Genomic DNA, 27,500 nt, shown 5'->3' with positions numbered 1-27,500 from the left:
TGAGTGTGTGTGTGTGTGTGTGAGTGTGTGAGTGTGTGAGGTGTGTGAGTGTGTGAGTGTGTGAGTGTGTGAGAGTGTGAGTGTGTGAGAGTGTGTGAGTGTGTGAGAGTGTGTGAGTGTGTGAGAGTGTGTGAGTGTGTGTGAGTGTGTGAGTGTGTGAGTGTGTGAGTGTGTGAGTGTGTGAGTGTGTGAGTGTGTGAGTGTGTGTGTGTGTGTGTGTGTGTGTGTGTGTGTGTGTGTGTGTGTGTGAGTGAGTGAATTACGTGATTACTTGAAATTGAACTTTTCCTCTCTGATGTGTGAATAAAACACTTAGCATTATCTGTAGTGCCTGCCAGACAATAATCAAAATAAGCTTTCTGTTTTGTTACCGCTGATATGAAACAAAGTCTCGGCTTTCAAATTCTGTTAATTTTACCAAATGATTGAAAGAATTCATGTGGTTTTGATGCTCTTACGTGGCATGACGGATCGCTGTAGCTCCTCAAACATGTGACTCAAAACTCAATTCAATATTGCGTGCGTGCGTACTTGTTTATAATGTGTGTGTGTGTGTGTGTGTGTGTACTTGTTTATAATGTGTGTGTGCGTACTTGTTTATAATGTGTGTGTGTGTGTGTGTGTGCTTGCGTGCATGCATGCGAGTAAACTTTAATATATCTACCAGCCGGTGGTGATTCTTCTGCCATGTCCTTCAGATGAAGAAGAGCAGCTCTGGTGTGATTGGCTCACAGTGACAGGAGTTCTGGGTTTGTGGACTTTAACGCACTGATCAACCTTCTGCATGTTTCTCTCACAAACACACTCCTGTCTAATTACTGCTGCCACTATTTTCAGACTGTCTGCGGGCAACATTTTTGGAAAACAGTGTCATTATTGACCATGTCTGGTTTCTAGGGACGCTCCGATCAGGGTTTTTGCAGCCGATGCCGATTCTGATGCTTCAAGCTGTATATAACACATGTAATAATGTTATATAAATAATCACAAAAATTATTCCTTATACAGTGAACATTTTAATATTCCTTTAAAATGGTGTTCATGCATAACATATGCTATATCCTCTAGTATTTTTATCTAAAGCCAAACGCGCTTTATTCTCTCTCTCTCTCTCCTCTCTCTCTCTCTCCTCTCCCTCTCCTCTCTCCTCTCTCTCTCCTCTCTCTCCTCTCCCTCTCCTCTCCTCTCCCTCTCCTCTCCCTCTCCTCTCCCTCTCCTCTCCTCTCCCTCTCCCTCTCCTCTCCCTCTCCTCTCTCCTCTCCCTCTCCTCTCTCTCTCCTCTCCTCTCCTCTCTCCTCTCCTCTCCCTCTCCTCTCCCTCTCCCCTCCCCTCCCCTCCCCTCCCCTCCCTCCCCAGACGCGCCGGTGTACAGACGAAACATGCTGCCTTTCAGATTGTGCTGCCAATAATATATAGATCACGGGTGGATAAAATAAATCATAAATTATGCAAATATTAACTAATTTTTAAAATACATTTTTCATCAGGCAGACGATTTAATGTGTGTGTGTGTGTTTTCGCCCGATCGGGAAGTTTCGGTGACATTCCTGATAAAGTCTGAAAGGAGTAAAGCCTGTGTTAATGCTGTTGAGTGGGATAATATGGCCAAAGAAGATATTTTTGTTTCATAAATAAATATTAATTTAAAAGCAGCCCACGATCAACGTATTATGTTGCCGTTACCCCTTACAGCTCCAACAAGGTTTTGTTCCGTCCTCCACGCTGTGTCCACTCACAGAACACTGTTTCTGTCCGAGCAGCGCTGACCGCTTCAGAAACGTGCCGCGGCTGGCTGATATAAACACAAGCCCCGCGATCAGCTCTAACGTCACTGAACCTGCTGTTAAACACTGAAATATCCATTCTATCATCATGCAAAACATATTCGACAAATATCACATTTTTCATTGTTTCTCAAAACATTTCCACACCGGCGATGACACCAAATCATGTACGTCCTCACGCATTGACGTCATCAAATTGCGATCGAGTCATAAAACATGATTATCGGCCGATACCGATCGATCGGAGCATCTCTGCTGGTTTCTGATGTCGCTGCCCGTCTCTGATTACAACAAGTCTCGCTTTGTTCTCCGAGACAGACGATAATGCATTAGATAGCGGGCCAGTTTTGAAAAAAATATATAACAGTATATGATGTAAAAGATGTAATCTCGGCGTTTAATGGTTGTTTGTGTTCCTGCAGGTACAAGCGCGTGTTCTCCGTGGGAACTCACGGCATCACCACATACAACCCCACCACACTAGAAGTGACCAACCAGGTGCTGCAGTCCGTCCCTCTGCTGACACAACACATCTGCCTTTAGTCCAGCACAGCAAGCTGAATATGTGCCACTTGCATTATTACATTTATAAATATAATATTATAAAAATAAATCATAACTTATAATAATAATAATAATAATAGTGATGTATTTATTAATGAATATAATTGTTTTTATTATTATTGTTATTATTTATGATAATGGTTATTAAAATTATTATTAATTATATTATTATCTGTTGCTATTCTAAAGCACATCTTAAGTTATGATTATAAATTATTTTATTTTAAGAAAATTATAATAAACTTCTGACAAAACTAAGGCCACATGGGCACAGACAAATAATCTTATACTTACTTAATTATGTTTTTTAAAAGTAAATATGTTGTAAAAGCTGTTTGCTGTCTTCAAGCAGTGCAGATGTTCTGAATGTCGTGTGATGTTTCTCTCTCAGTGGCCTTACGGTGATATCTGTGGCATCGCTCCGGTCGGGAAGGGCCAGGGCACCGAGTTCAACCTCACCTTCCGCAAGGGCAGCGGGAAGAAGTCCGAAACGCTCAAGTTCTCCACCGAGCATCGCACAGAGCTGCTAACAGAAGCGCTGGTGAGGAATACTGCCGGCCGTGTGATGATGTGACATGCTTTAATAAAGAGTCATGTGACTTCATCATCATTAGTCTGACGCTCGCTCTCTCCTCCACAGAGATTCAGAACAGACTTCTCCGAGGGAAAAATCACTGGAAGAGTGAGTACAGACGTGCGACACGGAATAAACACAAATATGAGCATGTTTTATTACAAGGACTCCAGCCACCAAACATTTCAAATAGGGCTGTCGATTTAACAAGCTGAGCTGGTGTTATTAACTGTGGAGTAAATTAAGTGTTAAAATGATTAAGTTATTTAACGCAGCGCCCGTCCGTCATCTTCCACTGATGGACTCGACGTGTGATTATTAGAGTCTATTAGAATGCAGTTATATCAGCCTAAAATTCAAGATATGAGTGCAAAAGAATCACACTCTTATATTTCTATCATATGATCTAGTTTAGCAATCTCACACCTAGTGTTGAGAATCGAAAGTCAGTTCCAGAATGGGATAATTAAGGTCAGGAATCGGATACTTCTTGTAAACTTTAAATTGTGATTCCGCCCATGGATTCCTGTGTGTGACAGCTCAGTTAAAGATTGATCGATTACATTGTTACACCAGTAGGTGGCGAAAAGGAGCTGTTCAAATGTATTTGTCTTTGATTTATTCAAGAGAGTGATTCAAAACCGTTGATTCATCCAGTAATGAAAGTAAATCTTGAGAGTCATCGACTCAATTCATAAAATGCATCTGATTTTGTTTTGTTGTGTAGACACAGAATAAATATGTTTGATATCTAAATGTTTGACTTAAAATTAAATTCTTGAATGAAATTCAAACGATACCCAACGCATTTAAGCAGTATCTGCACCACTGATCATGTGATACTGATTTATATAACAGTTCAGTAAACAAGAAGGTAATATTGGTTTACAATGTAGACACAGTATTGTCTGTTTTGCTCAATTTCACAAATGAAGATCAGATCCCCAGCAGAAACACAGCGGTGATTCATCTCTGAATGCTTCCACAGTTTTGGACGAAGTGGTTAAATGAATGATTCAGTGACTTATTAACATGTGCTTATTTCATATTTCAGTATTCATTTTAAAAAAAAAGCATTAATACCCATTTATTGATTATTAATGTAATGTTGAATCTAAATTTATTTTTGTAATGTCCATTCAATGCTTTTCTTATTACACAACATTAATTTACTTTTGAGGGTAATTTCTCAGCGCAAATTGCTGTGCAAATAATAAATCAGTACATGACGTAATTAAATGCAGAGCTGAAATGTCCGTATTCCTCACTCTGTGCTGCTGTCTCCTCAGCGCTATAACTGCTTCAAGCACCACTGGAGCGACGCGCGGAGGAGCGTGTGTTTGGAGGTGACTCCGGGCAGCATCGATCAGATCGACCCTCAGACGAACCGCGTGATCTGCTCGTACGACTACCGCTGCGTGGAGGGCTTCGCCGAGCTCTGCGACTATCAGGGAGGCTTCTGTGTGCTGTATGGAGGCTTCGGCAGGCTGGTGTGTGCTCGGTTCTACACAGAGTGACCTGTTACTCGCTCAGAACTAATGCTCTCTCTCTCACTCCAGCATCTGTTTGCGTCCGAGCACCGCGAGGAGATCATTCGCAGTGCGATCGAGCACGCCGGGAACTTCATCGGCATCACGCTGCGGCTGCGTAAGGAGCTGCTGAGCTTCGAAGGCTTCCTCGGCGAGCGTCTGGGGAAGTACGGTTCGGACGAGTGCATCACCTCGCTGACCGAGTTCATCGTGCAGAAGATCACGCCGCGGCACGCAGTAAGATCAGCTCAGGAGGTCCGTGTGCGCTCTGGTGTGCGTGGCTCGGTCTGACGCTTGTGTTTGTCTCAGGAGCCGGTGAAGAGGATCCTGGCGCTCACAGAGACGTGTCTGGTGGAGAGAGACCCTGCCTCTTACAACATCGTCACCGTCAAGCCCTTCGGAGAGGTCCGTCTGGTCACACACTGGAGCAACACAACTCCATTTCAATAACAAAAGCTACATTTTAAATCATTTACTTTAAAAAGAAAAAAAGAAAATTAATTCAAACAACCACTATATTTTTAACTAATTTTTAAAGTAATTAATGGAAGCCCGTTTTCACAGGATTAAAAAAAAGGTAATTGGGACTGACTTTTTTCCTATAAAATATTGATATAAAATGAATTATCAGATTTAAACTCAGAACTGTGAGATAAATTAAGAATTGTGGAATATAAAAGTACAATTGTTAGATATGAACACAACATAGGTGCTGTCTGATATTCGATAGCAATCTTTCCTTTCAAAAACATGTTTCTAGCATTTGTAAAACTCAAATGCAGAAATGTTAATTCATTAATTCATGCGTTCATGAGCTCAAGGTTAGATTATTGTAATGCTTTATTGGGTGGTTGTTCTGCTCGTTTAATAAACAAACTACAGATGGTCCAAAATGCAGCAGCTAGAGTCCTTACTAGTGTTCTGTCAACACTGCACCGGCTCTCTATCAAACATCGGATAGATTTTAAAATCTTGCCAATTACTTATAAAGCCCTGAATGGTTTAGCTTTAGCTCCTCAGTATTTGAGCGAGCTCTTATCACATTATATGCTTCAAGAAACCTGCGAAGCTCCTGAGAAACTCTGCTCGAGTGCAGCGAGGACAAAACCTGCTTTAAACACACAGCATGCTCACAACACGTGGATTTAATTTAGTTAATTGAAGTTAACTGATAAAGAAAATCTATCATGACATTATTTTTGACAGCATCCTCATTTTACAGCATTTTTACACAAGTGCCTAAAACTATTAACTGCTCTGTAGCTCTGCAGGTAGGTTTGGGAATGTAAACTGATATTTCCTTCTGACACACTACAGCAAAAGATAGAAATAACTGACTTAAAACCATTATTTAGCTGCTGAATATATATATATATATATATATACTAGTGTTCGAATCATTTTGGCCACCACTGTATTTCAGAGCAAAACTGCGTATTCAATGAGAAAAATTATGGCAGAGATTAAGGAATAAGGTTTGGATTGTAGAAAAGAGCATTATAAGCCAGAACGTACAGACTGTATGTGATTTTACAAAAAACGATGGCATTTTTTTCTTTGGAATAGCATGAACTGAATGCTTTAATGTGACATTTTGTATTAAAATCACATGAAAATTGCATATATAGAAACTAGTGTTTATGTTTGTGTAATCATAATGTGCTGGTGTGTGTGTGTGTGTGTGCAGGTGTTCGCTCTGATCTGTGACGCAGACAATCCTCAGGTGTTCACCGTGGAGTTCATCCGTGGTCAGATCCGGAAGTACTGCTCCACTGAAAGGTAGTGCCGCAGCGGCAGCTCCTGTGTGGTTCTGCTCGTTATCTCAGAGTCTGACGAGCTGTGTGTGTGCAGGGACTCTCTGCTGGCGAGTCTGCTGGACGGCGTGCGGGCGTCGGGGAACAGGGACGTGTGTGTGAAGATGGTCCCCACACACAGGGGCCAGCGCTGGGGCCTCCTCAGCATGCCTGTGGACGAGGAGGTGGAGAGCCTGCACCTGCGCTTCCTCGCCGCTCCTCCCAGTACGTCCATCACTAACTCAGATTAAACCTCATCTGAAGTGAACGATGGCTCGGGGACTCGGAGCTGCCTGCATGCTGTCCTCCGAGTCCTGCAGAGATCTTTAATGCTGTGGAAATTAGATTTCTGATTCTCAGGACATGTTCTTGGCTCCGCTGGTCAATATGATTGTTTTTCAGCTAATATTAGTAAAGCAGCACAGAGAACGTAAACAAACCTTAGATCAGTTTCACACTGCGTTTACCTCACAATACAACATCACTGCAGCTCCAGAGAGGAGTTAATAGAAGCGCTGCCATGATAATTATGTTCTGACCATGATAATGTGTGTGTGTATATATATATATATATATATATGTATGTACAGCGCCATTTAAAAGTTTGATGTCAGTAAGTTTTTTTTATTTATTTATTTATTTTTTTAATTAATACTTTTATTAATGAGGGATGCGTTAAATTGATCAAAGGTGACAGTAAAGGCATTTATAATGTTGTAAAACATTTCTATTTCAAATAAATGCTGTTTTTTTGTATCAGTTTCCACAAAAATATTGTGCAGCACGACTGTTTTCAACATTGATAATAATCAGAAATGTGTGTTGAGCAGCAAATCAGCATATTATTATGATTTCTGAAGATCAAGTGACACTGAAGACTGCAGTAATGATGCTGAAAATACAGCTGCATCACAGAAATACATTACAGTTTAACACATATTCACATAGAAAACAGCTGTTTTACACTGTAATAATATTTCACTGTTTTACTGTATTTGATCAAATAAATACTGCCTCGGTGAACATAAGAGACTTGTTTCAGAAACATAAAAATCTTACTGACCCCAAAAATGGAAGATATGATGAATCTATATTATGTTATTTAAAAACTTTGAAAATGAAAACATAACTAAAAACTAACTACTTGATATAAGTTTAATTAATTTGTGTGAAATGTAAAGAATCCATTCAATAAAAAATAATTTTTTCATTTTGGTTGTAAACTCAAATAACTTGGTTCTGTTTGTTGTTTTTTCTTGTAGATGGTAATTTTGCAGATGCAGTGTTCAGATTTAACGCCAACATCTCTTACAGTGGAGTATTACACGCCGTCACTCAGGACGTGAGTGTGTGTCGACTCATTTCTGTGTGTGTGTGTGTGTGTGTGTGTGTGTGGGAGCAGTGTTTTCATTTTAATTCATATTATCTTCCTCTGTAGGGTCTGTTCTCAGAGAACAAAGAGAAACTGATCAACAATGCCATCCTGGCGCTCTTATCTCAAGATGTGGATCTGCCGGGACCCAACTCTGAGCTGGAGGCCCAGTTCCAGGCCATCAGGCGTCTGGTGGCGTCCAAAGCCGGGTTCCAGGCCTTCACACAGCTGCCAAAGTACGAGCCCGCATGCTAACACACAGCACACACATTCAGCGTTTAAATACACCTGAGAGGAATGCAGTGTGACTCTCTCTCAGTCCAGTGCATGCTCTGTTATTCTTCACGCTGATCTGTTTGCTTGCTGAACCGCTGGGTTTAATAAAACGCTCTGTTGTTCTAAGGTCTGGTCCCATGGGTGGACTCGAAGCTGCAATGTAAATATTAGTCCATATATCTCAGTGTACCCCTTTTCTTTCTCATTTCTGCTCATCTGCCTCTCCATCAGCATTCCTGTCTGAAACCATTTGTTTTGCTATTGTACGTTTCCTCTTTTCCTCGTTTAAACGCTTTACACCTGATCTCTCTCTAATCTTTCTGTCATATATCATTATTTCTGGGTCACTGAGATGTATGAATTGACTAGTTGTGCTCCTGTCCACTATTTATACATCTAGCATTCATTCGGTATTTGTATTGAACATGCAAATATTGAATGGATTATCAGAAATGGCATTTTTTTTGGTAGTGATTTTCTTTATTTTATTTGTATTTATATTTATTTATTTTTCTGGGTCCATCTATAATGTTACATAAATGTTTATATTACAAATAAAGTAGTTTTATGGGCGTGTTGCAGGTTTCGAGAGAAGTTGGGAGTGAAAACTGTTAAAGCACTGAAGAGAAACAACAACGGCGTGATCCATGCGGCTATAGACATGCTGTGTGCTCTGATGTGTGTAAGTGAAGCTCGCTAAACCTCCTCTAGGTTCACATTAGAGTCCGTGTGGTAACACGTGTGTTTGTGCAGCCGATGCACGACGATTACGACCTGCGGCAGGAGCAGCTGAACAAAGCCTCTCTGCTCTCCTCCAAGAAGTTCCTGGAGAACCTGCTGGAGAAGTTCATCAGTAACGTGGTGCGTCTCAGGCCTGTAGATCAGTGATGAGGTGCGGTCAGCGGCGGTCAGCTCACGTGGTGTGTTTGTTTCATCAGGACCACGGCACAGGAGCGCTAGTGATCAGCTCGCTGCTGGACTTCCTGACCTTTGCCCTCTGCGCTCCTTACAGCGAGACCACCGAGGGCCAGCAGTTCGACATGCTGCTGGAGATGGTGGCCTCCGACGGACGGACGCTCTTCAAGCTCTTCCAGGTCAGGGGTCACATGTTGCTCAAAAGTCTCTTCTTCACAAACAGTGAAATATTATTACAGTGTAAAGCAGCTGTTTTCTGTGAATATGTGTTAAACTGTAATGTATTTCTGTGACGCAGCTGTATTTTCAGCATCATTACTGCAGTCTTCAGCGTCACATGATCTTCAGAAATCATTCTAATATGCTGATTTGCTGCTCAACAAACATTTCTGATTATTATCAATGTTGAAAACAGTCGTGCTGCACAATATTTTTGTGGAAACCGTCATACATTTTATTTTTCAGGATTCACAGATGAATAGAAAGTTCAAAACAACAGCATTTATTTGAAACAGAAATATTTTGTAACATTATAAATGTCACTTTTGATCAATTCAGTGCATCCCTGATGAATTCTTCTTTTGAACGGTAGTGTGTTTGGTGTTTCTCTCGCAGCATCCGTCGATGGCGATCGTCAAAGGCGCGGGTCTGATCATGAAGGCCATCATTGAGGTGAGTGCTGCCGCTGCTCCTCCAGCGTGTGTGTGGTGTTCTCTCTGTGTCTGATCCGAGCGCGTGTCGTCTGTCAGGAGGGAGATAAGGAGATCGCCTCGAAGATGCAGGAGCTGGCTCTGAGCGAAGGAGCTCTACCCAGACACCTGCACACCTCCATGTTCACCATCAGCGCTGACCAGCGGATGCTCACCAACAGGTCAGTTCGGCTCAGACTGACCGATCTCACTCTGTGATGCAGGGCTGATCTCTGTTTCATCACACGCAGGCAGCTGAGTCGTCATCTGGTGGGTTTGTGGACGGCAGAAAACCCCACCGCCCTGAACCTGCTCAAGAGGATCCTGGTGAGCGCACGCAGACTGGACATTCACTGACGCTGTTCTTCTAGAAATAACACTGAAATCCTCAATCGTTGTCTGTCCTTTAGCCCACCGGTCTGCTGGCGTATCTGGACAGCTCTGACCCCGTGCCTGAGAAAGACCTGGACAGAATGCACATACGCGACAACGTCAAGATCGCCACGGTACGAGCGACCAGCACTCATTTAACTAACAGATCTCACCGTACTTCAACTTATTGATTACATTAAGCATTGCAAACATTTTATGCATTACAGGATTTCTGAAATGTTGTTTAAATATGACATGAGGCTTTATCTAATTAAATATGCATTCAATCTGTACATTGGATAAAGCCAGGCTCATAATTCTTGTTTTTATCACTCCATAAATAATAAAAAAAAAAAACAGTCAACAGACAGAAAACAAATACATTTTAAGCATGTTGTATATAAACAAACAAAGTTTAGGTTGGAATTGAAATCTACAGACGCTAGATAAAGTGCAATAAAATAAACACTTGTGTATTTATAAAATGTGTATAAAAATGTTTTATTTCTAGTAGTGTGAACAAACCAAAAAAAAAAAAACACTCTTTATGAACAGCCAAAATCTGTCTGTACTTAAGCATAAAAATACCATAATATGTTTATAGATATTTAGCAAACGTGCCAAGTTTCTACAGCCAGTAACTTTGAAATGCGTGTTCCGTGTCGGAACGTCTGTTTTTGTTTTGGTCTGTGTGTCTCAGATCTCAGATTCTACCTGACCTGAAAGCCTCAGCGTCCATCTAAAAACCTCTATGACCAGAGGAATATTAAACCGATAAATCACCTGCGCTCGCTCCTGTTGCGTGTTCTCAATCTGGCAACCCGCGTGAGCGTCGAGTCTGAGGAGGAGAATCTGCTCTCCAGAATTTAGAATTTGGACTGTAGTACCCATATCAACCACTAATCCATATCAGCCCATTAATAATATGTTTTTGCAGGACCAGTTTGGCAGGAATAAAGTCCCGGAGTGGCAGCGTATCGCAGGTAAAGCTGCTAAAGAGGTGGAGAAGTTCGCCAAAGAGAAGGCCGACATTGTGCTGATGCACTGGAGAGATAAGATGGGCATCGCTCAGAAGGAGGTGAGTGACGTCTGCCGCTCGATCAGTTATTATTACTGCTGCTCGATCAGTTACTGAGTAGAGATGTAACGATATTATCAGTATCGTAGTATCACGATACCAAAACTCTCTCGATATTATCGTGGTCACATGATGATATGAAACGATAGGTCTTCCGGGCAAAAAGTGTAGTTTTTAAAATATATTTAAACTTCTTATTCTAACATAAAAGGTCTTTAAAGTTGTGTTTTGGGCCGTTATGTTTTGGCACAGTATCAATCAAACGAACTCAAGCCGAAAGCACAATATTCTTCATCAAGTCTGTTTTCGCTGCGTTTCAAAGCGAAGCTGCTCTTGGTTCAGACGATCAGCTCATGATCCGGCTCCGTTCACACTGAATGAATGCAGTCGACTCGTTTATTACACGTTCTGTGAGTTTAGCGCACGTTTGGGAACAACAGTCACCAGTTATGCTTTACAGATGATTACAGCATTTCACTAGATGTGCAGTGAGACACTGACTGTTTTCTTAGTTAAGAAACTTAGTTAATTTTGAACTCTCAAAGTGCATTAGATAGAAGAATTTAACTTTAAAATGTACAATATTTGTCTGTTTTTTTAAAATATTGCAATAAATATCATATTGTGTACTCGGGGATCTACAGTGCGACTGTGAAATAATATTTAGGAGCACCTGAGTGACTGACCCGATCAACATATCTGTGTTTGCGCTGAGCGAGCTTCAAAGGTTTCTAACGTACTTACAGCGTTGAGTGATGTATCACAGACCTCTCATTATAACAAACAGTGTAAATAAGAGATTCGCTGTGCAGTGTAGAGAGCTGCGGTGATTATAATGCAGTTTTGTGAGATCGCGATGAACTAAGGAGAGTGTGATAAATGTGATATTGATTTAATACAACAGTTCATTAAACAAGAAGTTAATATTAAGTGACTTATACTGTCTGGCTAAAACACTATTGCCTTATTTCGCTCTATTTCGTCGATGAAAATAGTTTCAGACAAAGTCACGTCTGAGCCGCTGCGCATCTCCATTCAAACACGGCGGTGTTTCGTTTATGAATGAACTGCGTTTTTAAATGAATCTAGTGAGTCAATGATTCAATTCCCCATTCATAAAGACAGTCACATACTTTGAATGAATCGGCCGTTCGAACGAATCAGTTAAATGAATGATTCAGTGATAAAATCAGTGACTTGTCGCCACCTGCTGGCAGTTTTAATTTAATTTTTAAAGTATCTTTTTTGTTATTTAAATAATTTAATATTTCTATATTCAAAATTGTATATTTAAAACATTAACCTCAACATGAATTTAATTGCACTCATGCCGCCTCTGAGCCTCATTAAACGTCTGAAAATACACCTACAAGCCACTCGTGTTGTTCTGTGCCACCTCTGTAGTACACATTTATTTCTTTAATACTGATTTAATTTTATTGGTTATTTATTCTTATTCTGTTGTTTTAATTAAAAATGGTAAAAAGCCTATAAATATATATTTTTAATTTGACAAAAGATGACATACTTTTAATAAAGTTACAAAGGTAAAAACAAAATTCCCTGTAAATCACTGAGTCAAATATCACCTCGTAATAGAAAGGTTAATTTTTTGATCAGAATTTTTGATTATTGATTAGAAGGTGCTCCTAAATTTTTGACCGTGCTCCTAATATTTTTAATTAGGAGCACAAGCGCTCCTAAAAGAAAAAGTAAGCGTAGAGCCCTGGTACTTCATATCTCGATATTATCGTATCATGAGATTTTGATATCGTTACATCCCTATTATTGAGTTATTACTGCTGAATGCTGGGCATGTTCTGTTCTGGATCTGCTGGTTTCTCATTCTGCTGGTCTGGTTTGGATCTGTTCAGCTGATCTTTATGGTTAGGGTTATTATGTGTGATGCTTCTTCAAAACAGACTCTGTTGGGTTTCTCTAATCTTCTGTCTCTGGTCTTTACTAATAACAAACACTCAAACATGGCTTGCTGGAGATCTAATTCTTGAGATTTAATGATCCTCATAGCCAGCTAAACCTCTGCAGACCATCACTGTGCCTGGTTCTGTATCTGAGCGCTGCCCGTCATCTCACAGCTGAAATAAAATGGATCAAATTCTAGCTATTGCTGATACACTGATCACTTATTTTCATGTCATGTTATAATTCTGTCAATTTGTCTTTATATATATTCTATATACCTATTGATTATATTCTATATATTGATTGATATAATAATTAATAGTTATTCATTTTAAACGCATGAATTTAGGTATCACAACATAATGTACAATATAAAACATGAATATTAATTTTGAGATTTGCTAAAAATTTAATTGAGCTGTTATTGAATTATTAGTGTTTTTAAAGACTAACATTAGATGACACCAAATGTAATTTAAATGTAAAAACTGTGAAAATGTGCATGAACAATTAAATATCGATTGTTATTGATAAATGAGAAAAAATCCACCAAAACAATTGTGTTGAACAAAACCACGCACATCTTGCACTGATTGATGTCATCTAATCCTCATCTTAAACCCAAGATGAATTCTGATTTGTTGATGTGAAGCATGAGCTGCAGATGGAGGCACAGCTTTGGTATCACGAGCATGAGTTACACAATCATCATCATCATGGTTTCTTTGCTCTTGAGCCTCCAATCACGCAAATTCACTTTCCTGCCACGAAAAGCCAGCTTGATTGAGATTCTCACAGTGTTCGTTAAAGCAGCTGGTGTGATTGGTTGACCTCAGGACCAATAACCTCTCTTATCTCTGCCCCTCCCATCGGCTCTTATTGTGGTTTCTGCTGTCAATCAATGCAGCAGGACAGGAATAACCTGGTGAGTAGTTTTATCCAATCAGAGACTCTCTCTCTCTGTTAGTCCCTCCCTCTCTCACGTCAGTCACTGTGTCTCACGTAACGTGTGTGTTTTCATTCTCATGTCTCTATATTGTTGCTGCACACTGACTGTATTAGATCCGTTGGCATCCATGTCTTCGGTTGTTTAGAGCAGGATCGTATCTTCATATCACACGTTGATCATTTCACAGCTTGGATGTCGTCAGCATTATCCTCACGTCCCGTCATAGATGTAGTTGTCTCATAATAAACCAGCATTATATATTCAGAAGATGCAGAATGTTTGACCGAGTGCCGCTTCATTCCTTCTGTGTCACTGATTGCAGAACGCAAACCAGAAGCCGGTCATCCTGAGGAAGAGACGGCAGCGCATCAAGATCGAGTCCAACTGGGAGCTTTTCTACTACAAGTAAACGAGCCTGCTTCGCTCCGAGAGAGTGGTGTGCGTGGGGTTACTGCAGAGTGTGACGCTCGTGTCTGTGTGCAGGTTCCAGCTGGATCACGCTCGTCCTAACCTGATCTGGAACCTGAAGACGCGCGAGGAGCTGCGGGACGCTCTGGAGGGAGAGATGCGCTCCTTCGGTGTGGACCGTGAGCTGGGCAGCGCTAGCGTCATCTCCTGGAACCACCAGGAGTTCGAGGTCTGCGTCAGCGGTCTCAGCACAATACCGGAAGATCTAACTCCGACATGATACACTGAGAAATACAGATATTTAATACCAGTTTTGATACCACAGAGACAAACTGCCACAGCGTTAAGGGCATAATATCTGAACTCTATCAAAGTAATGCATTTTAAAGTTTAATGCAAGTCAATCTGGTGTAATTTCTGTTGTGATAGCGTCTCAATCGAACAGAAACCAAGCAATTTGAATAATTAGGGGTGTAACAGTGCACACATTCAGACCAAACATTTTCAGTACGGGTCTTTTGGTTCTGTACGCATGTGTACCGAACAAATCGTTTCAGGAAATTCAGATAATAAACGCTGTTTTGGTGCTCTTTGATGCAGCGAGAAGCATCGCTGTATAATACTAACGCCTCAGATCATCCCTTCCTCTTTATTACTAGTTTTAACACGAAATAAACATGAATGAACATCTCACCCCTCACATAATCACTCAATTAGCGTTTCAGCCTCAGAAAGACATCATTGAAACATCTTGTAAACAAAATATCACGCAGCGTTTCATTTACCTCACGCAAGTCATCAGTGTCTACAGCTCGATATTTGATAGAGAAATATGATGCTGTGCTAGAAAAGTCTAGTGAAGAGCATTTTGCGGAATATTAGCCTATATACTTCATTATATTTTACTTTACCTGTTAGTGATGTCTTTAATTATTTAATGTATGTTTAAACAAATCTTTTATGAAAAACGTTGACAACCACTCTAAATTATTATATTTCAACAAAAAATAGAAATTGTATAATTTAGAAGTTAATTTAAAAACATGTTTGCGCGCAGTTTTTTAATTTGAGTGTTAATTATTATAGTTAAAAATAAATATTAATTGAATTTTAGTTTGGGCTCTGTTGTTAATTATAACCTTATATTAATGTAAAAAGGCTCCCTATAGTTTAAAGCAGAAGCTGAGGTATGCCTAAGAAAATCTTTTATATAATTGAATTTATTTAAAGAGAGAGTAATTTGTTCAGTAAACCATTGTTTTAAGAAAAGCTGTACTCCTGCTGTACTGAAACTGGTTTTTATTGTATTTGTTATACTTGTATTTTTTTTATTGTTTTTGCCGTGAAAATAGCCTAAGATGCTGACATGGCATTAAATACCGCACCGAACTCTCAGGTGTGTGCACCCCTAATAATAATAATAATAATAATATTAACTCTAAGACAGAAACAGAGAAAATTCCATATCAATAAGTATTGAAAAACAGAGCTTTATTTTTAAAATGCTGTATTTTTGACATCACTAGTATATATCCAGTGAATCACAGCGAGGTCTGATCATTCAGACGTGTGTAAAGGCCTGTGTTGCGCTGTGTTCAGGTGAAGTACGAGTGCCTCTCTGACGAGATCAGGATCGGGGATTATTACCTGCGTTTGCTGCTGGAGGAAGATGAGAACGAGGAGTCTGGCGCCATCAAGAGATCGTAGGTTTCTGAACACAGACTCTGAGCGATCTTCATCTGGTTTGCGTTCTGCTGATCATCCGTCTGTGTCTCTGCAGGTACGAGTTCTTTAACGAGCTCTACCATCGCTTCCTGCTGACTCCTAAAGTGGCCATGAAGTGTTTGTGTCTGCAAGCGCTCACCATCGTGTACGGGAAGTGCTGCGAGGAGATCGGACCCTTCACTGACACCAAGTACATCGTGGGCATGCTGGACCGGGTCAGTATCTAGCGCCAGACCGCAGGATCACGTCTGGACTGAAGTTTAAACTGCTGCAGTTGCTGATTTTATGGCACATCGGTTCTTGTCTGAAGTGTGTTTTTGCTCCTGTGTATCTGCAGTGTACAGACAAGCTGGAGAGAGACAGACTCATCCTCTTCCTCAACAAACTCATACTCAACAAGGTCTGTAACATAATGCTAATAAAACTCCACAAGCACCGTGAGACGTGTGTCTTGGAAACGCTTTTATGATTTTGCTTTTCCTGTTCAAACAGAAAAACGTCAAGGAGATGATGGACTCTAACGGAGTGCGTATATTAGTGGATCTGCTCACCCTCGCTCACCTTCACACCAACAGAGCCACTGTCCCACTGCAGGTGTGTTCAAAATACACACTTTTAAAATAAATGAACACTTTTATTTATCATGGATGCATTAAACTGATCAGAAGTGACGGTAAAGACGTATTTATAATGTTACAAAAGATTTCTATTTCAAATAAATGCTGCTCTTTTGAACTTTCTATTCATCTGTGAATCCTGAAAAATAAAATGCATCACAGTTTCTACAAAAATATTGTGCAGCACAACTGTTTTCAACATTGATAATAATCAGAAATGTTTGTTGAGCAGCAAATCAGCATATTAGAATGATTTCTGAAGATCATGTGACACTGAAGACTGCAGTAATGATGCTGAAAATACAGCTGCATCACAGAAATAAATTACAGTTTAACACATATTCACACAGAAAACAGCTGTTTTACACTGTAATAATATTTCACTGTTTTTACTGTATTTTGATCAAGTAAACGCAGCCTCTGAGCAGAAGAGACTCTTTCAGACCGTGGTGTGTTTGATGTGAGTTCTGCAGATGTTAGCGTCTCTGTGTTGTTTTCAGAGTAATGTGTTGGAGGCGGCGCCGGACATGAAGCGCGAGAGCGAGAAGGAGTGGTACTTCGGTAACGCAGATAAAGAGAGGAGAGGGCCCTTCAGCTTTGAGGAGGTGAGTGTGTTCTCTCCGCAGCTGCAGCGTGTGGAGGAGATCCGGCTTTAACCTCTCCGTCTGTGTTCAGATGCAGGAGTTCTGGAGCGCCGGGACACTGACGGCTAAGACGCGCTGCTGGGCTCAGGGCATGGACGGCTGGCGGCCGCTGCAGGCCATCCCGCAGCTGAAGTGGAGCCTGCTGGCCGCAGGACAGGCCGTGATGAACGAGACGGATCTGGCCACGCTCATCCTCAACATGCTCATCAGCATGTGCTCCTACTTCCCCAGCCGGTACAGGCCCGCGTCTCAGCACGCTTTTACAGGCTAACCACAGACTGTTCAGACTCCAGATATTATTTTACTAGTGCAGAACACTATAGTTGATTGAAGTAAGTGAGGATAGCCAAATAAAGTACACTGTGACATACCCAAAAATTCTTCATATAGTGGACTGTATGAAGATTTGGGAGCAAAAGTGATTCAGACACGTTGAGCTGATCATGTTTTGCTGAAGTGTTTTCTTTTAATTGCTAATGTGATCTTTTTACACACAGACTGAACAAAATGAAGCATTGCTTGGTAATTGGTTGAGCTAAATTGGTATTATCTAATTGTGTTCTTAAATTTAACATCTGACAGCTATTCAACCGAATTCATTACATACCTTTCTATCAAAGTTATCTGACATTATCAAGATCAGTTTGTTCTGACAGTTTAGTTCTTGTCATATTTTATTACCATTTTCTAAACTATAACGAATAAACTGTGATAATGTTAGAAATGTTGAAGGTGTCTGAATAAATTTTGGTTTGACTGTATCTCATAAATCAGACTTTTTTTCTTGCAATTCTTGCATTTATTTTTTTTTATCAAAAAGGCAGTTGCAACTTTTTGTCACAATTTTGAACTTTTATTCCCAGAATTATGAGTTTATATTGTGCAATTCTGAGATGATGATCAGAAGCATGAGGAAAAAAGTCAGATGTAACGCAAGATGTAAACTCAGAATTGTGAGAAAAAAGACAGAATTGTGAGATTAAAAAGCCACAATTATATTTTTATTTATTTTTATCCAGTGGTGGAAACAGGATTCCATATGAAAGCCATTGTGTTGAATAACAAAATATTATTAATGCAAACTTCTACTTCTGAAGAAAAAGGTCTAGAATCATCTGATCATTTCCTAAGAAAAGACATTCAGACATCTTCACATGTTGAAATATGTTTAAATGTGTTTTTTCTGTCTTCTAAATAGTAATACTCACTGTGTTTGTGTTTAGGGACCAAGATAATGCCATTATCAGGCCTTTACCAAAGGTGAAGAGGCTCATAAGCGACAGCACCTGTCTGCCGCACATCGTCCAGGTGCAGATTACAGACTCTGTGTAAAACTCTTTCTAAAGCCTGGTTTCATCAGCTTGACTCCAGTTTTCCTTCTCCTGTCATTCGCAGCTGCTCTTGACCTTTGACCCCATCCTGGTGGAGAAAGTAGCCAACCTGCTGTACCTGGTGATGCAGGATAACCCTAACCTGCAGCGGCTCTACCTGACCGGAGTCTTCTTCTTCATCATGATGTACACCGGCTCCAACGTGCTGCCCGTGGCTCGGTACCGCACTAGATCTTAGGCCCAGAAGCCGTTTCAATCCTGATAATGTGCTGCAGAGAAATGCCATTTATGTTTTTGATGACTTGCCAAATGTGTAAATATTTTCCTCTCTGTAGGTTCTTGAAATACACTCACCTGAAGCAGGCCTTTAAATCAGAGGAGGTAAAGCTGCAGATATGTGACTCTGTAGATGAGTATCAGAGTAAATCTGAGCGTGTTTGACCTGTGTTCTCGTGATGACCCGCAGGCTAAAGGTCTGGACATCGTTCAGAGGAGCGTGTTGGGCTCGATGCTGCCGGAGGCCATGGTGTGTTACCTGGAGAACTACGAGGCCGAGCGGTTCTCCGAGATATTCTTGGGAGAGTTCGACACGCCTGAAGCCATCTGGAGCAGTGAGATGAGGTCAGCTGCTCTGTGGAGATGGGATTTATGGGCTTTGTACCACTTGAATTTGTCTTTACACTAAAAACTGAAACTGTATTTAAAAAAACAAACAAAAAAAACTTATTTTAAATTACTAATATATATTTTTGGTTACTATTACTTTGTTTTTGTTAATATTTTGAATTACATTTTATTTTTATGTTTTCGGCTTTCATGTTTAATATGTAATATTTTACATAATTTTTTTTCTTTGTTTCTCTAAAAATAAAAGGGAGATTTTAGATGAGTAAACCTGAGTTATTTGTGTCATTGAGATACTATCATAGGTTTTGTTAATACTTTGAATTAGATTTTATTTAATATTTTCTGCTTTCAGTTTAGTTGCAATTTTTGAAAATGTGTTTTAACATTATTTGTTTTTGTTGTTTTTAAATGTCTATGTAGTTATAATTTTTTTAGTTATTTTAGTACATCAAAATGAGTATTTTTTTCCATTAACATTTATTGTATTCCAATAACAAAGATGTTTTTTATGGTTTTAGTTTACTAACCCAGAGGTAACCGTGGTGAGTTAGCACAGAAGACGCGCTCCTTCATGCTGGTTGTTAATGGTGTGTGTTGACAGGCGTATGATGATCGAGAAGATCGCCGCTCATCTAGCAGACTTCAGTCCTCGTCTGCAGAGTAACACTCGCGCTCTCTATCAGTACTGTCCCATTCCTGTGGTCAGCTTCCCTCAGCTGGACAACGAGCTCTTCTGCAACATCTATTACCTGCGACACCTGTGCGACTCCACACGCTTCCCCGACTGGCCCATACGAGATCCGGTGCGCACTACACACACATTCAGTGCCTAACTGACCAGCTCCATCCCTCTGTCTAACGCGATGGCCTTCTGTGACTGTCTGCCCCTGCAGGTGAAGCTGCTGAAGGACACTCTGGACGCGTGGAAGAGAGAGGTGGAGAAGAAGCCGCCCTCCATGTCTGTGGATGACGCCTATGAAGTGTTGAACCTCCCTAAAGGACAGGGACAGTGAGTCCGACACGCTCCTGCTGTTAAAGACGAAAGGGCTCACTTTTTTAGTACTTTATTTTTTACACTTGTTTTATTTGTATTTATTATTTATAAAGCACATTTCAATACAACCGATGTTGCCCAAAGTGCTGTACATCAAAGAAAATAATAAGAATGGGCATAGACACAAATCAAGCATAACATAAAAACACAAACATGCATCTGAGAACTAATCACCCGAGGAATTAAAAGCCATAGCTAATAAATGAGCTTTTAACAGAAATTTTTAACTAGAGATGGTCTGAGCAATTGAGAGAGCACGATCTCCACCGAGTTTTAATCTAGATCTGGTAATAAAAAAAAATAAAGTCTTGAATAGCTATCTCTTAGTCTCTAAACAAAGAAAGGGCTTCATCTTTGCTAATAGTCTCAAATAAAAAAGCAAGATTTGGCCACTGAGGTTATTTGCTAGTCAAATTTACACCTAGATTTTTCACCACTGCTTTATTATGATTAGCCAAGGAGCCAAGAACAGAATTTATCCCGGTTTGATTGCTAAATGGACCAAAAAACATAATCTAAGTTTTATTTTCTATCCCGCCCTAACAATGAAACGAAACTCCATGTTTCCTAAATATAGTTGCTAAAGGGAGAAGGTCCAGTGAGAACAGAAGGGGGCTGAGAATAGACCCTTGAGGGACTCCACACTTCCGTGGAGCGGATGCTGACATGCATTCACCCAGTGTTATCACAGAGCCTCTGTCTGCTAGATACTACTGAAACCAATTAAGAGCTATCCCACGAATTCCAACATGGCTTTCCAGCCGAGAAACCAATATTATATTATGATCAACCGTGTTGAAGGCTGCACTCAGGTTCAGTAACGTTAGGATCGACGAGGCTCCAGAATCAGCATTTAATAGCATGTCATTTACACTTGTTAGCGTTTCTTGCACCAAAGCCAGTCATAGTTTAGTGTCACGTGACCATTTCATCCCATTCTGACTCTTAAGAATAAAAAAAAAAACTTTTTTTCCTTCTGTACCTTTAAGACTTTTATTTGTATAGCACTAATTGTTTTGATCACTTAACCTTTTTGCTTGTAAAATACACGTCTCTCGTTCTCTCAGCTTCTCATGTGACACTGTAGCATCTGAGAGTAGTGCTTATTAACTGTAATCTTTGTCTTTTGATGATTTGTGTGTGTGCTTTTATAGGCATGAAGAGAGTAAGATAAGGAAAGCGTATTTCAGATTGGCCCAGAAATACCATCCAGACAAGAATCCGGAGGGCAGGGTACGTTCAGCAACACACTGCGCCTCATTATGAGTGAATGAGTAATAAACTCTGACCAGTCTCGCTCCGTCTGTGTGTGTGTGTTCAGGACATGTTTGAGAAGGTCAACAAGGCCTACGAGTTCCTGTGCACCAAATCAGCCCGTATTGTGGACGGTCCTGACCCAGAGAACATCATCCTGATCCTCAAAGCCCAGAGCATTCTGTTCAACAGACACAAGCACGGTTAGAGGACCCGCTCCTCTCAGACACAGCTCCTGATCCTGCGACGCTCGGCCTCTGACCTCCTTCTCTCTCTCCTCAGAACTGGAGCCGTATAAATACGCCGGCTACCCCATGCTAATTAAGACCATCACCATGGAGACGGGTGACGAGCAGCTCTTCTCCAAGACCTCGGCGCTGTTACCGGCCGCCGCTGAGCTGGCCTTCCACACCGTCAACTGTTCAGCGCTGAACGCCGAGGAGCTGCGGCGGGAGAACGGCATCGAGGTCAGCTCAGAGTTAACCTGCTGAGATATCTGTGTGTCTTCACTAGGGGTGCAACGGGTCTCCGCCCTCGCTTCGGTGCGCATTCGATCGATCTCAGATCTTACAAAGGATCTGGATGATCTGTTTTGGTGAAAAACAAAGCTTCAAATACACATTTGGAGTGACAGCTTTGCTATTTCAGAGCACAGGCTATGCTGTCTCGTGTCTGCGTGCGTGCGTCTTTCCTCAGCCAGACCTCTAGAGGGCGCTGTCGACTACCGTCAGGAACACAGCGCAGCAGAGGATGACGTTTCTTTATCTCAGTGACGCAGCAGCGTGTAAACGTATAGACTAAAATATATAAGCATTTAGTGGAATTCTCTCTTAATATTGTTGTTGTTAAATGAACAAATATATCAAGTTGTTGTATTTGTAGATTCATTTATGATTTGAGCTTCGTTCTATGTGATCAACCTCATTGGGAGCTTTAGGCAATCAGACTCTATTACATTCATTTACGATAGATTTAACATAATATAAATATAATGAGCTGAAATCAATGCGCTTGTTTCTGTTTCACAAACAATTTGTTTTATCAGCAATCGAGTCACGGTTAAACCTAAAAGACTTAAGGATAAGAAAAGATAACGATAGAGTTCTAAAAAGCGTTCTTAATATTAAAGAAGTCCACACCACAGCTATAACGATAAAAGCACAGAGAAGCGATAGCATGGAATCACTTTCAGAATGATTTTTTTCAGCTGATGAACGATAAAAACATTGACAGCCGATCAGAGTCCGTCCTGCTGTGCCGAGCTCCAGGATTTAAAGCCGCAGACGCGCTCACAACCGTACATTTACAGGGAAATAAACGTCAGTAACATGCTCTTGAAACGTGCTTTTGTTTCTATTTATTATCTATAATTATCTTTTTTTCCCCTAGTAATTAAAAAACTTAAGGCAAACTTTTAAATGTATTATTATCATTTAATTCATTTTTTGTTTGCAAATAGTAGAGTATTCTTGTGGAAATATCTAATCCCACTAATACTCTAACTTACCCTCATCAGTGTTGGGTAAGTTACTCTAAAACAGTATTTAATTACTTATTACTAATTACTTTCTAAATCCTATATCAACCTCGACAAGTTAATGATACAAAGATAGACATGAAACGCTTCTTTTAATTCTTTCAAGTAACTACATCAATTATTCTGCTCACTCTTTAGATTAGAGTCCAGTTCTCACTATTAACTATGACTTTTGCCTCAAAATACTCCTAATTACTGCTTATTAATACTTAGTAAAGTAGTTGTTAAGTTTAAGAATTGGACAGGATTAAGGATTTAGAATAAGGTCTTGCAGAACAAGACATTAAGATGTGCTTTTTAAGTAATAATAAACAGCCAATATCCCAGTAATATTCATGCTAATAACCAACTAGTTAATAGTGAGAATTGGACACTATAAAGTGTTACCAATATTCTTATTACAGTTATTTACAGTAACCCAACACTGCCCGTATAGCAAACCGTACCGAAAGCGTGACTCCAGAGCCACAGCGTAAGAGACTTGAAGCGATGCACCGCTAGTGTTCACTGTGTTCTGAGCGAGGCGCTGATGAAGCTGTGTTTGTGTCAGATGCTGATGGAGGCTCTGTCCCGCTGTGTGTCTGTGCTCACCGCCTCCTGCAAACCTGAGGACATGGCAGTGCAGGTATAGAGAGAGAGATATATATAACGTGTGAGGAGCGAGGCAGCACAGTGAGCTCATGCGGTGTGTGTGTCTCCAGGTGTGCGGGCACGTCTGCCGGTGCTACAGCGTCGCTGCTCAGTTCGAGGAGTGCAGAGAGAAAATAGTCGAGCTTCCCAACATTATTAGAGATGTTTGTCACATTCTCTACTACGGCAAGGTAAGAACACACATCGCTTTATTACACACACATGACTCCGGTCCGCTGTCAGAGAGCAGGAACATCTCATTCTTTTGCAAATAAAACACCACTATCTGTATCATTTAATTATTACTGATTTTTGACTTTCATGAGCTGTAAGCTCTAATCATCAAAATTAAAAGAAATAAACATTTGAAATATATCAGTCTGTGTGTAATGAATGAATATAATATACAAGTTTCACTTTTTGAATGGAATTAGTGAAATAAATCAACTTTTTGATGATATTCTAATTATATGACCAGCACCTGTAATTATGGACTAGATATAAAACATGACACTTGCTCTTAAAAGGGTCACATTGTACTTGGGTAGAGATTTTTGTTATTAAGGTATAGATAAATATTATTAATAAGATCTTAAGTCTTATTATTATTATATTTTATAAATTATATAAATAAAATGTATTAATTTATTAAAAATACAATTATTTTTAATTAAAACTATTTTATTTTTAGGCAATGCTTTATAACATTTTGCCGTGTTCTTACACGTTACATGCACTTACTGTAGTAATAAAAGTAAACAATGGATAAATATAACCGCTTAAACCTAACTCTTACTCTATAGTAAGTACATTATTAATAAATATTACTCTGTGCTTATTTGTGTATTTACACTATAACAAGAACACTTTAAAATAAAGTGTAACCTTATTCTTATTAGTTTTCTGCCACAGCTGTTTGAGTGAGTCATTCTTCCAGGTTAGCTGCAGTAATGGTCTGGAGAGTGCAGTGAGAGTTTCTCTGTGGTGTTTGTGTGGATCTTGATGTCTGCGAGGCGTTCTGTGACTCTGCGCTTCTGTGTGCCGTCTCTCAGGGCTTGCCGCGCTTGGCGTCTGTGGTGGTGGAGTGCGTCAGCTCCTTCGCGGTGGACTTCTTCCTGCAGACGCACCTGTATCAGGCCGGTGTTCTGTGGCACCTGCTGGCGAGCCTCTTCAGCTACGACTACACGCTGGAGGAGAGCGGCGTGCAGGCCAGCCAGGACACCAACCAGCAGCAGGTGTGCAACAGCCTGGCCAAGCTGAGCGTGGTGGCCCTCGGGCGGCTGGCGGGGTACAGCGGGGCCCGGGGCCCGGAGGACGAGCCCAGCGGAGGAGAGCTGCCTCCGGAGAACCCTGCCATCAGGAAGAGCCTGGCTGCCATGCTGACGCCCTACATCTCCCGCAGACTGGGCTGCAGCTCGCCCGCCGAGGTACAGAGCAACCGCTGCGCCAGAGTACATCACAATCACGATTAGACAGAAGCAGCGTTCTGTGATCAGCAGTACATCTCCATCCGAGGGCCAGAGGAACTCTAAATACGCCGTTCCAGGAAACAGAAGACTGGACTGCTTTCATTGATTCAGCGTGGCTAGTAAACACAGGACTGCGACAATATATGGTTTATCTGAGTTCATTATAATAAAGTATATTTATAATGCAGTGCTAAGAGTTTGGAATAAAAGCATGTTATTAAATGTGGTATTTTGCGGGACAAGAGGTTCATGAATGAATGAGGTTCATTTTCGTAGCTTATCAGTGAACTACGGCTTCATTGTTAGTTTCCAGCCGCAGCGGTGTCCCTTCTAGCCACAAAGCCTGGAACGACGTGCGTTATCTCCTTCTGCGGAGTTTCTCCGGCCTTCGGATGGAGATTTACTACTGATCACAGAACCGTGCTTCACTGAGAGATGCACATGATGATGGTATTGGATTAATCACGCATCACACCGCATCAGTATACAGCAGCAGTGCTGCACGAGCTACTGGTGCTAAAAACTTATCGAGAGACCCTGCTTTTAAAAACAGTACAATTCCTCCTTTTACTAGTACCAGCACTTTAATAAGAGCCATGTTTCCTGAGTTAGACACTGTTTATTTAGGACGCTATGAATTTGGGATGAATAAATTAAAAGTAGTTCAGTACACTTAATTCAAAACGTGATATGGACTAGTGTCTGTCAATATTGAGCCGTGAAAATACTATTTAAATATAATTCTTGTGTGTTCTGTCTCTGTGTGAATGAGTGGCGGAGACAGTTTCGTTTGCTTCACTATATCAGTACATGAACGTCTCCAGAACTGCTCTGAGAGACACTTCTTCAGCATTTACTGGGGTTTTTTTGGCGGAAAGCTATGGTCATATCATATACAAACAATCTTAAAGTCTTTGCTGCAACTCGTCAAAATAAATGTTCAGCTTAACTTGACAGTTAATGTGCTACTACTACTAATACCATTTTTTTTAAGGAATATTTACCAGAAAAATTATTTACTAGAATTTATTAACCAAAAAAATGTAAATCCACAACACGAAGAAATAAATAATATAATAAATACATTTTTTATAAAATCTAATTAATCTTTATGAATTGATTGGACATGCTTTTGATTATTCAAATTTAATGGAAATTTTCAAATGGAATCCAGAAAATGTATTTAAAAAACACAGATTCTCAGAATTTGAAACAGAAAAATAATTAAATGTATTTCATAGGGCCTTAAAAAAAAATTAGTTTTTGTTACACTTTTAATAAATTGCTGTTAAATTGTGTAAGTTTCATGATTTCAATTAGTTAGACATGCTTTTTGATTAACTTTTTTTTATTTTTTTTTTTTATGTAACATTAAAATAGTCTAGAAAAATTAAAATGGAATTTGGGAAGAAATAACAGGAATTTCATAGGGCCCTATTTATTTCATTTGTGTCTTTGTTTTATTGTATTTATCCTTTAGTTTGTTACTTGCATCTATGTTCTTATTATTAATTACAAAGATAAAATTACAAAAATGACTATATCATGAAATAAGATTTGACTTTATCCTTTTAGCAAACTTACCAATGTAGCAGAGATCTATATTTGCCTGTAGGCTCAGCATAATCCTGTGTACTGGCTCTGCCATGTGATGATTATTATTTTAAAGGGGGATGAAATGCTTTTTTTTAACTAACTATATAACTATAACCTCCATTATGTGTTATTCAATGACTTTTCCTGTTGTTCTGTGTTTTTGTGGCGGTATGGAGATGTTTTAGTCCGGTTCCTGGTGACAGCACTAGTGCTGCTGTGATAGGAGCGGTGTGAAGGCTGTTTGTCGATCTGTTGGTTCTCCAGGTGCTGAAGCTGTTGAACAGTAACTCGGAGACGCCGTATTTGATCTGGAACAACGGCACGAGAGCGGAGCTGATGGAGTTCCTGGAGGAGCAGCAGGAGAGCAACATCAAAGAGTGAGAGCTCCTCACATTCTGCTCCACACACTCCTCTGATTCAGATCTGTGCTCACTCTCTCTCTCTGTGTGTGTGTGTGTGTGTGTGTGTGTGTGTGTGTGTGTGTGTGTGTGTGTGTGTGCAGGGCGAGTGCGACAAGAGCTTCGGGTCAGAGTTCCTGTTCAGTGAACACGGGAAGGAGCTGATCGTGGGAGAGATCTTCGTTAGGGTTTATAACGAGCAGCCTGTGTTTCCTCTGGAGGTGAGAGACGCCTACACTACTGTACTGAAGATCCAGTCTCTTCTGCTCATCAAGGCTGCATTTATTTGATCACAAATATAGTAAAACAGTGAAATATTATTACAGTGTAAAACAGCTGTTTTCTGTGTGAATATGTGTTAAACTGTAATGTATTTCTGTGACGCAGCTGTA

General features: G+C 40.3%; 1 protein-coding gene across 1 annotated transcript in view; it reads left to right on the top strand.

Moving 5' to 3' along the window:
* Nucleotides 1-27,500, top strand: part of LOC131533066 (dnaJ homolog subfamily C member 13-like) — a 45,145-nt gene that overhangs the window by 9,232 nt on the left and 8,413 nt on the right. Inside the window, exons 3-43 of the mRNA XM_058765093.1 lie at nucleotides 2,207-2,282; nucleotides 2,740-2,889; nucleotides 2,989-3,030; nucleotides 4,212-4,412; nucleotides 4,482-4,688; nucleotides 4,761-4,856; nucleotides 6,139-6,230; nucleotides 6,303-6,469; nucleotides 7,507-7,586; nucleotides 7,683-7,852; nucleotides 8,475-8,574; nucleotides 8,646-8,753; nucleotides 8,831-8,986; nucleotides 9,423-9,479; nucleotides 9,557-9,678; nucleotides 9,748-9,823; nucleotides 9,907-10,002; nucleotides 10,806-10,946; nucleotides 13,780-13,794; nucleotides 14,141-14,223; nucleotides 14,302-14,455; nucleotides 15,826-15,929; nucleotides 16,007-16,166; nucleotides 16,289-16,351; nucleotides 16,444-16,545; nucleotides 17,069-17,173; nucleotides 17,244-17,446; nucleotides 18,436-18,520; nucleotides 18,608-18,762; nucleotides 18,879-18,924; nucleotides 19,010-19,164; nucleotides 19,772-19,973; nucleotides 20,064-20,179; nucleotides 21,379-21,457; nucleotides 21,546-21,681; nucleotides 21,761-21,945; nucleotides 23,566-23,640; nucleotides 23,717-23,836; nucleotides 24,698-25,072; nucleotides 26,975-27,084; nucleotides 27,209-27,329. Of these exons, the coding sequence (XP_058621076.1) occupies nucleotides 2,207-2,282; nucleotides 2,740-2,889; nucleotides 2,989-3,030; nucleotides 4,212-4,412; nucleotides 4,482-4,688; nucleotides 4,761-4,856; nucleotides 6,139-6,230; nucleotides 6,303-6,469; nucleotides 7,507-7,586; nucleotides 7,683-7,852; nucleotides 8,475-8,574; nucleotides 8,646-8,753; nucleotides 8,831-8,986; nucleotides 9,423-9,479; nucleotides 9,557-9,678; nucleotides 9,748-9,823; nucleotides 9,907-10,002; nucleotides 10,806-10,946; nucleotides 13,780-13,794; nucleotides 14,141-14,223; nucleotides 14,302-14,455; nucleotides 15,826-15,929; nucleotides 16,007-16,166; nucleotides 16,289-16,351; nucleotides 16,444-16,545; nucleotides 17,069-17,173; nucleotides 17,244-17,446; nucleotides 18,436-18,520; nucleotides 18,608-18,762; nucleotides 18,879-18,924; nucleotides 19,010-19,164; nucleotides 19,772-19,973; nucleotides 20,064-20,179; nucleotides 21,379-21,457; nucleotides 21,546-21,681; nucleotides 21,761-21,945; nucleotides 23,566-23,640; nucleotides 23,717-23,836; nucleotides 24,698-25,072; nucleotides 26,975-27,084; nucleotides 27,209-27,329 (5,086 nt within the window). The remainder of the gene's footprint in view (nucleotides 1-2,206; nucleotides 2,283-2,739; nucleotides 2,890-2,988; nucleotides 3,031-4,211; nucleotides 4,413-4,481; nucleotides 4,689-4,760; nucleotides 4,857-6,138; nucleotides 6,231-6,302; nucleotides 6,470-7,506; nucleotides 7,587-7,682; nucleotides 7,853-8,474; nucleotides 8,575-8,645; nucleotides 8,754-8,830; nucleotides 8,987-9,422; nucleotides 9,480-9,556; nucleotides 9,679-9,747; nucleotides 9,824-9,906; nucleotides 10,003-10,805; nucleotides 10,947-13,779; nucleotides 13,795-14,140; nucleotides 14,224-14,301; nucleotides 14,456-15,825; nucleotides 15,930-16,006; nucleotides 16,167-16,288; nucleotides 16,352-16,443; nucleotides 16,546-17,068; nucleotides 17,174-17,243; nucleotides 17,447-18,435; nucleotides 18,521-18,607; nucleotides 18,763-18,878; nucleotides 18,925-19,009; nucleotides 19,165-19,771; nucleotides 19,974-20,063; nucleotides 20,180-21,378; nucleotides 21,458-21,545; nucleotides 21,682-21,760; nucleotides 21,946-23,565; nucleotides 23,641-23,716; nucleotides 23,837-24,697; nucleotides 25,073-26,974; nucleotides 27,085-27,208; nucleotides 27,330-27,500) is intronic.

Source organism: Onychostoma macrolepis, chromosome 24, assembly GCF_012432095.1.
Source record: "Onychostoma macrolepis isolate SWU-2019 chromosome 24, ASM1243209v1, whole genome shotgun sequence".
Classification (NCBI taxonomy): domain Eukaryota; kingdom Metazoa; phylum Chordata; class Actinopteri; order Cypriniformes; family Cyprinidae; genus Onychostoma; species Onychostoma macrolepis.
Note: the sequence above shows the minus strand (reverse complement) of the source record. Positions and strands in the feature narration are given on the sequence as shown.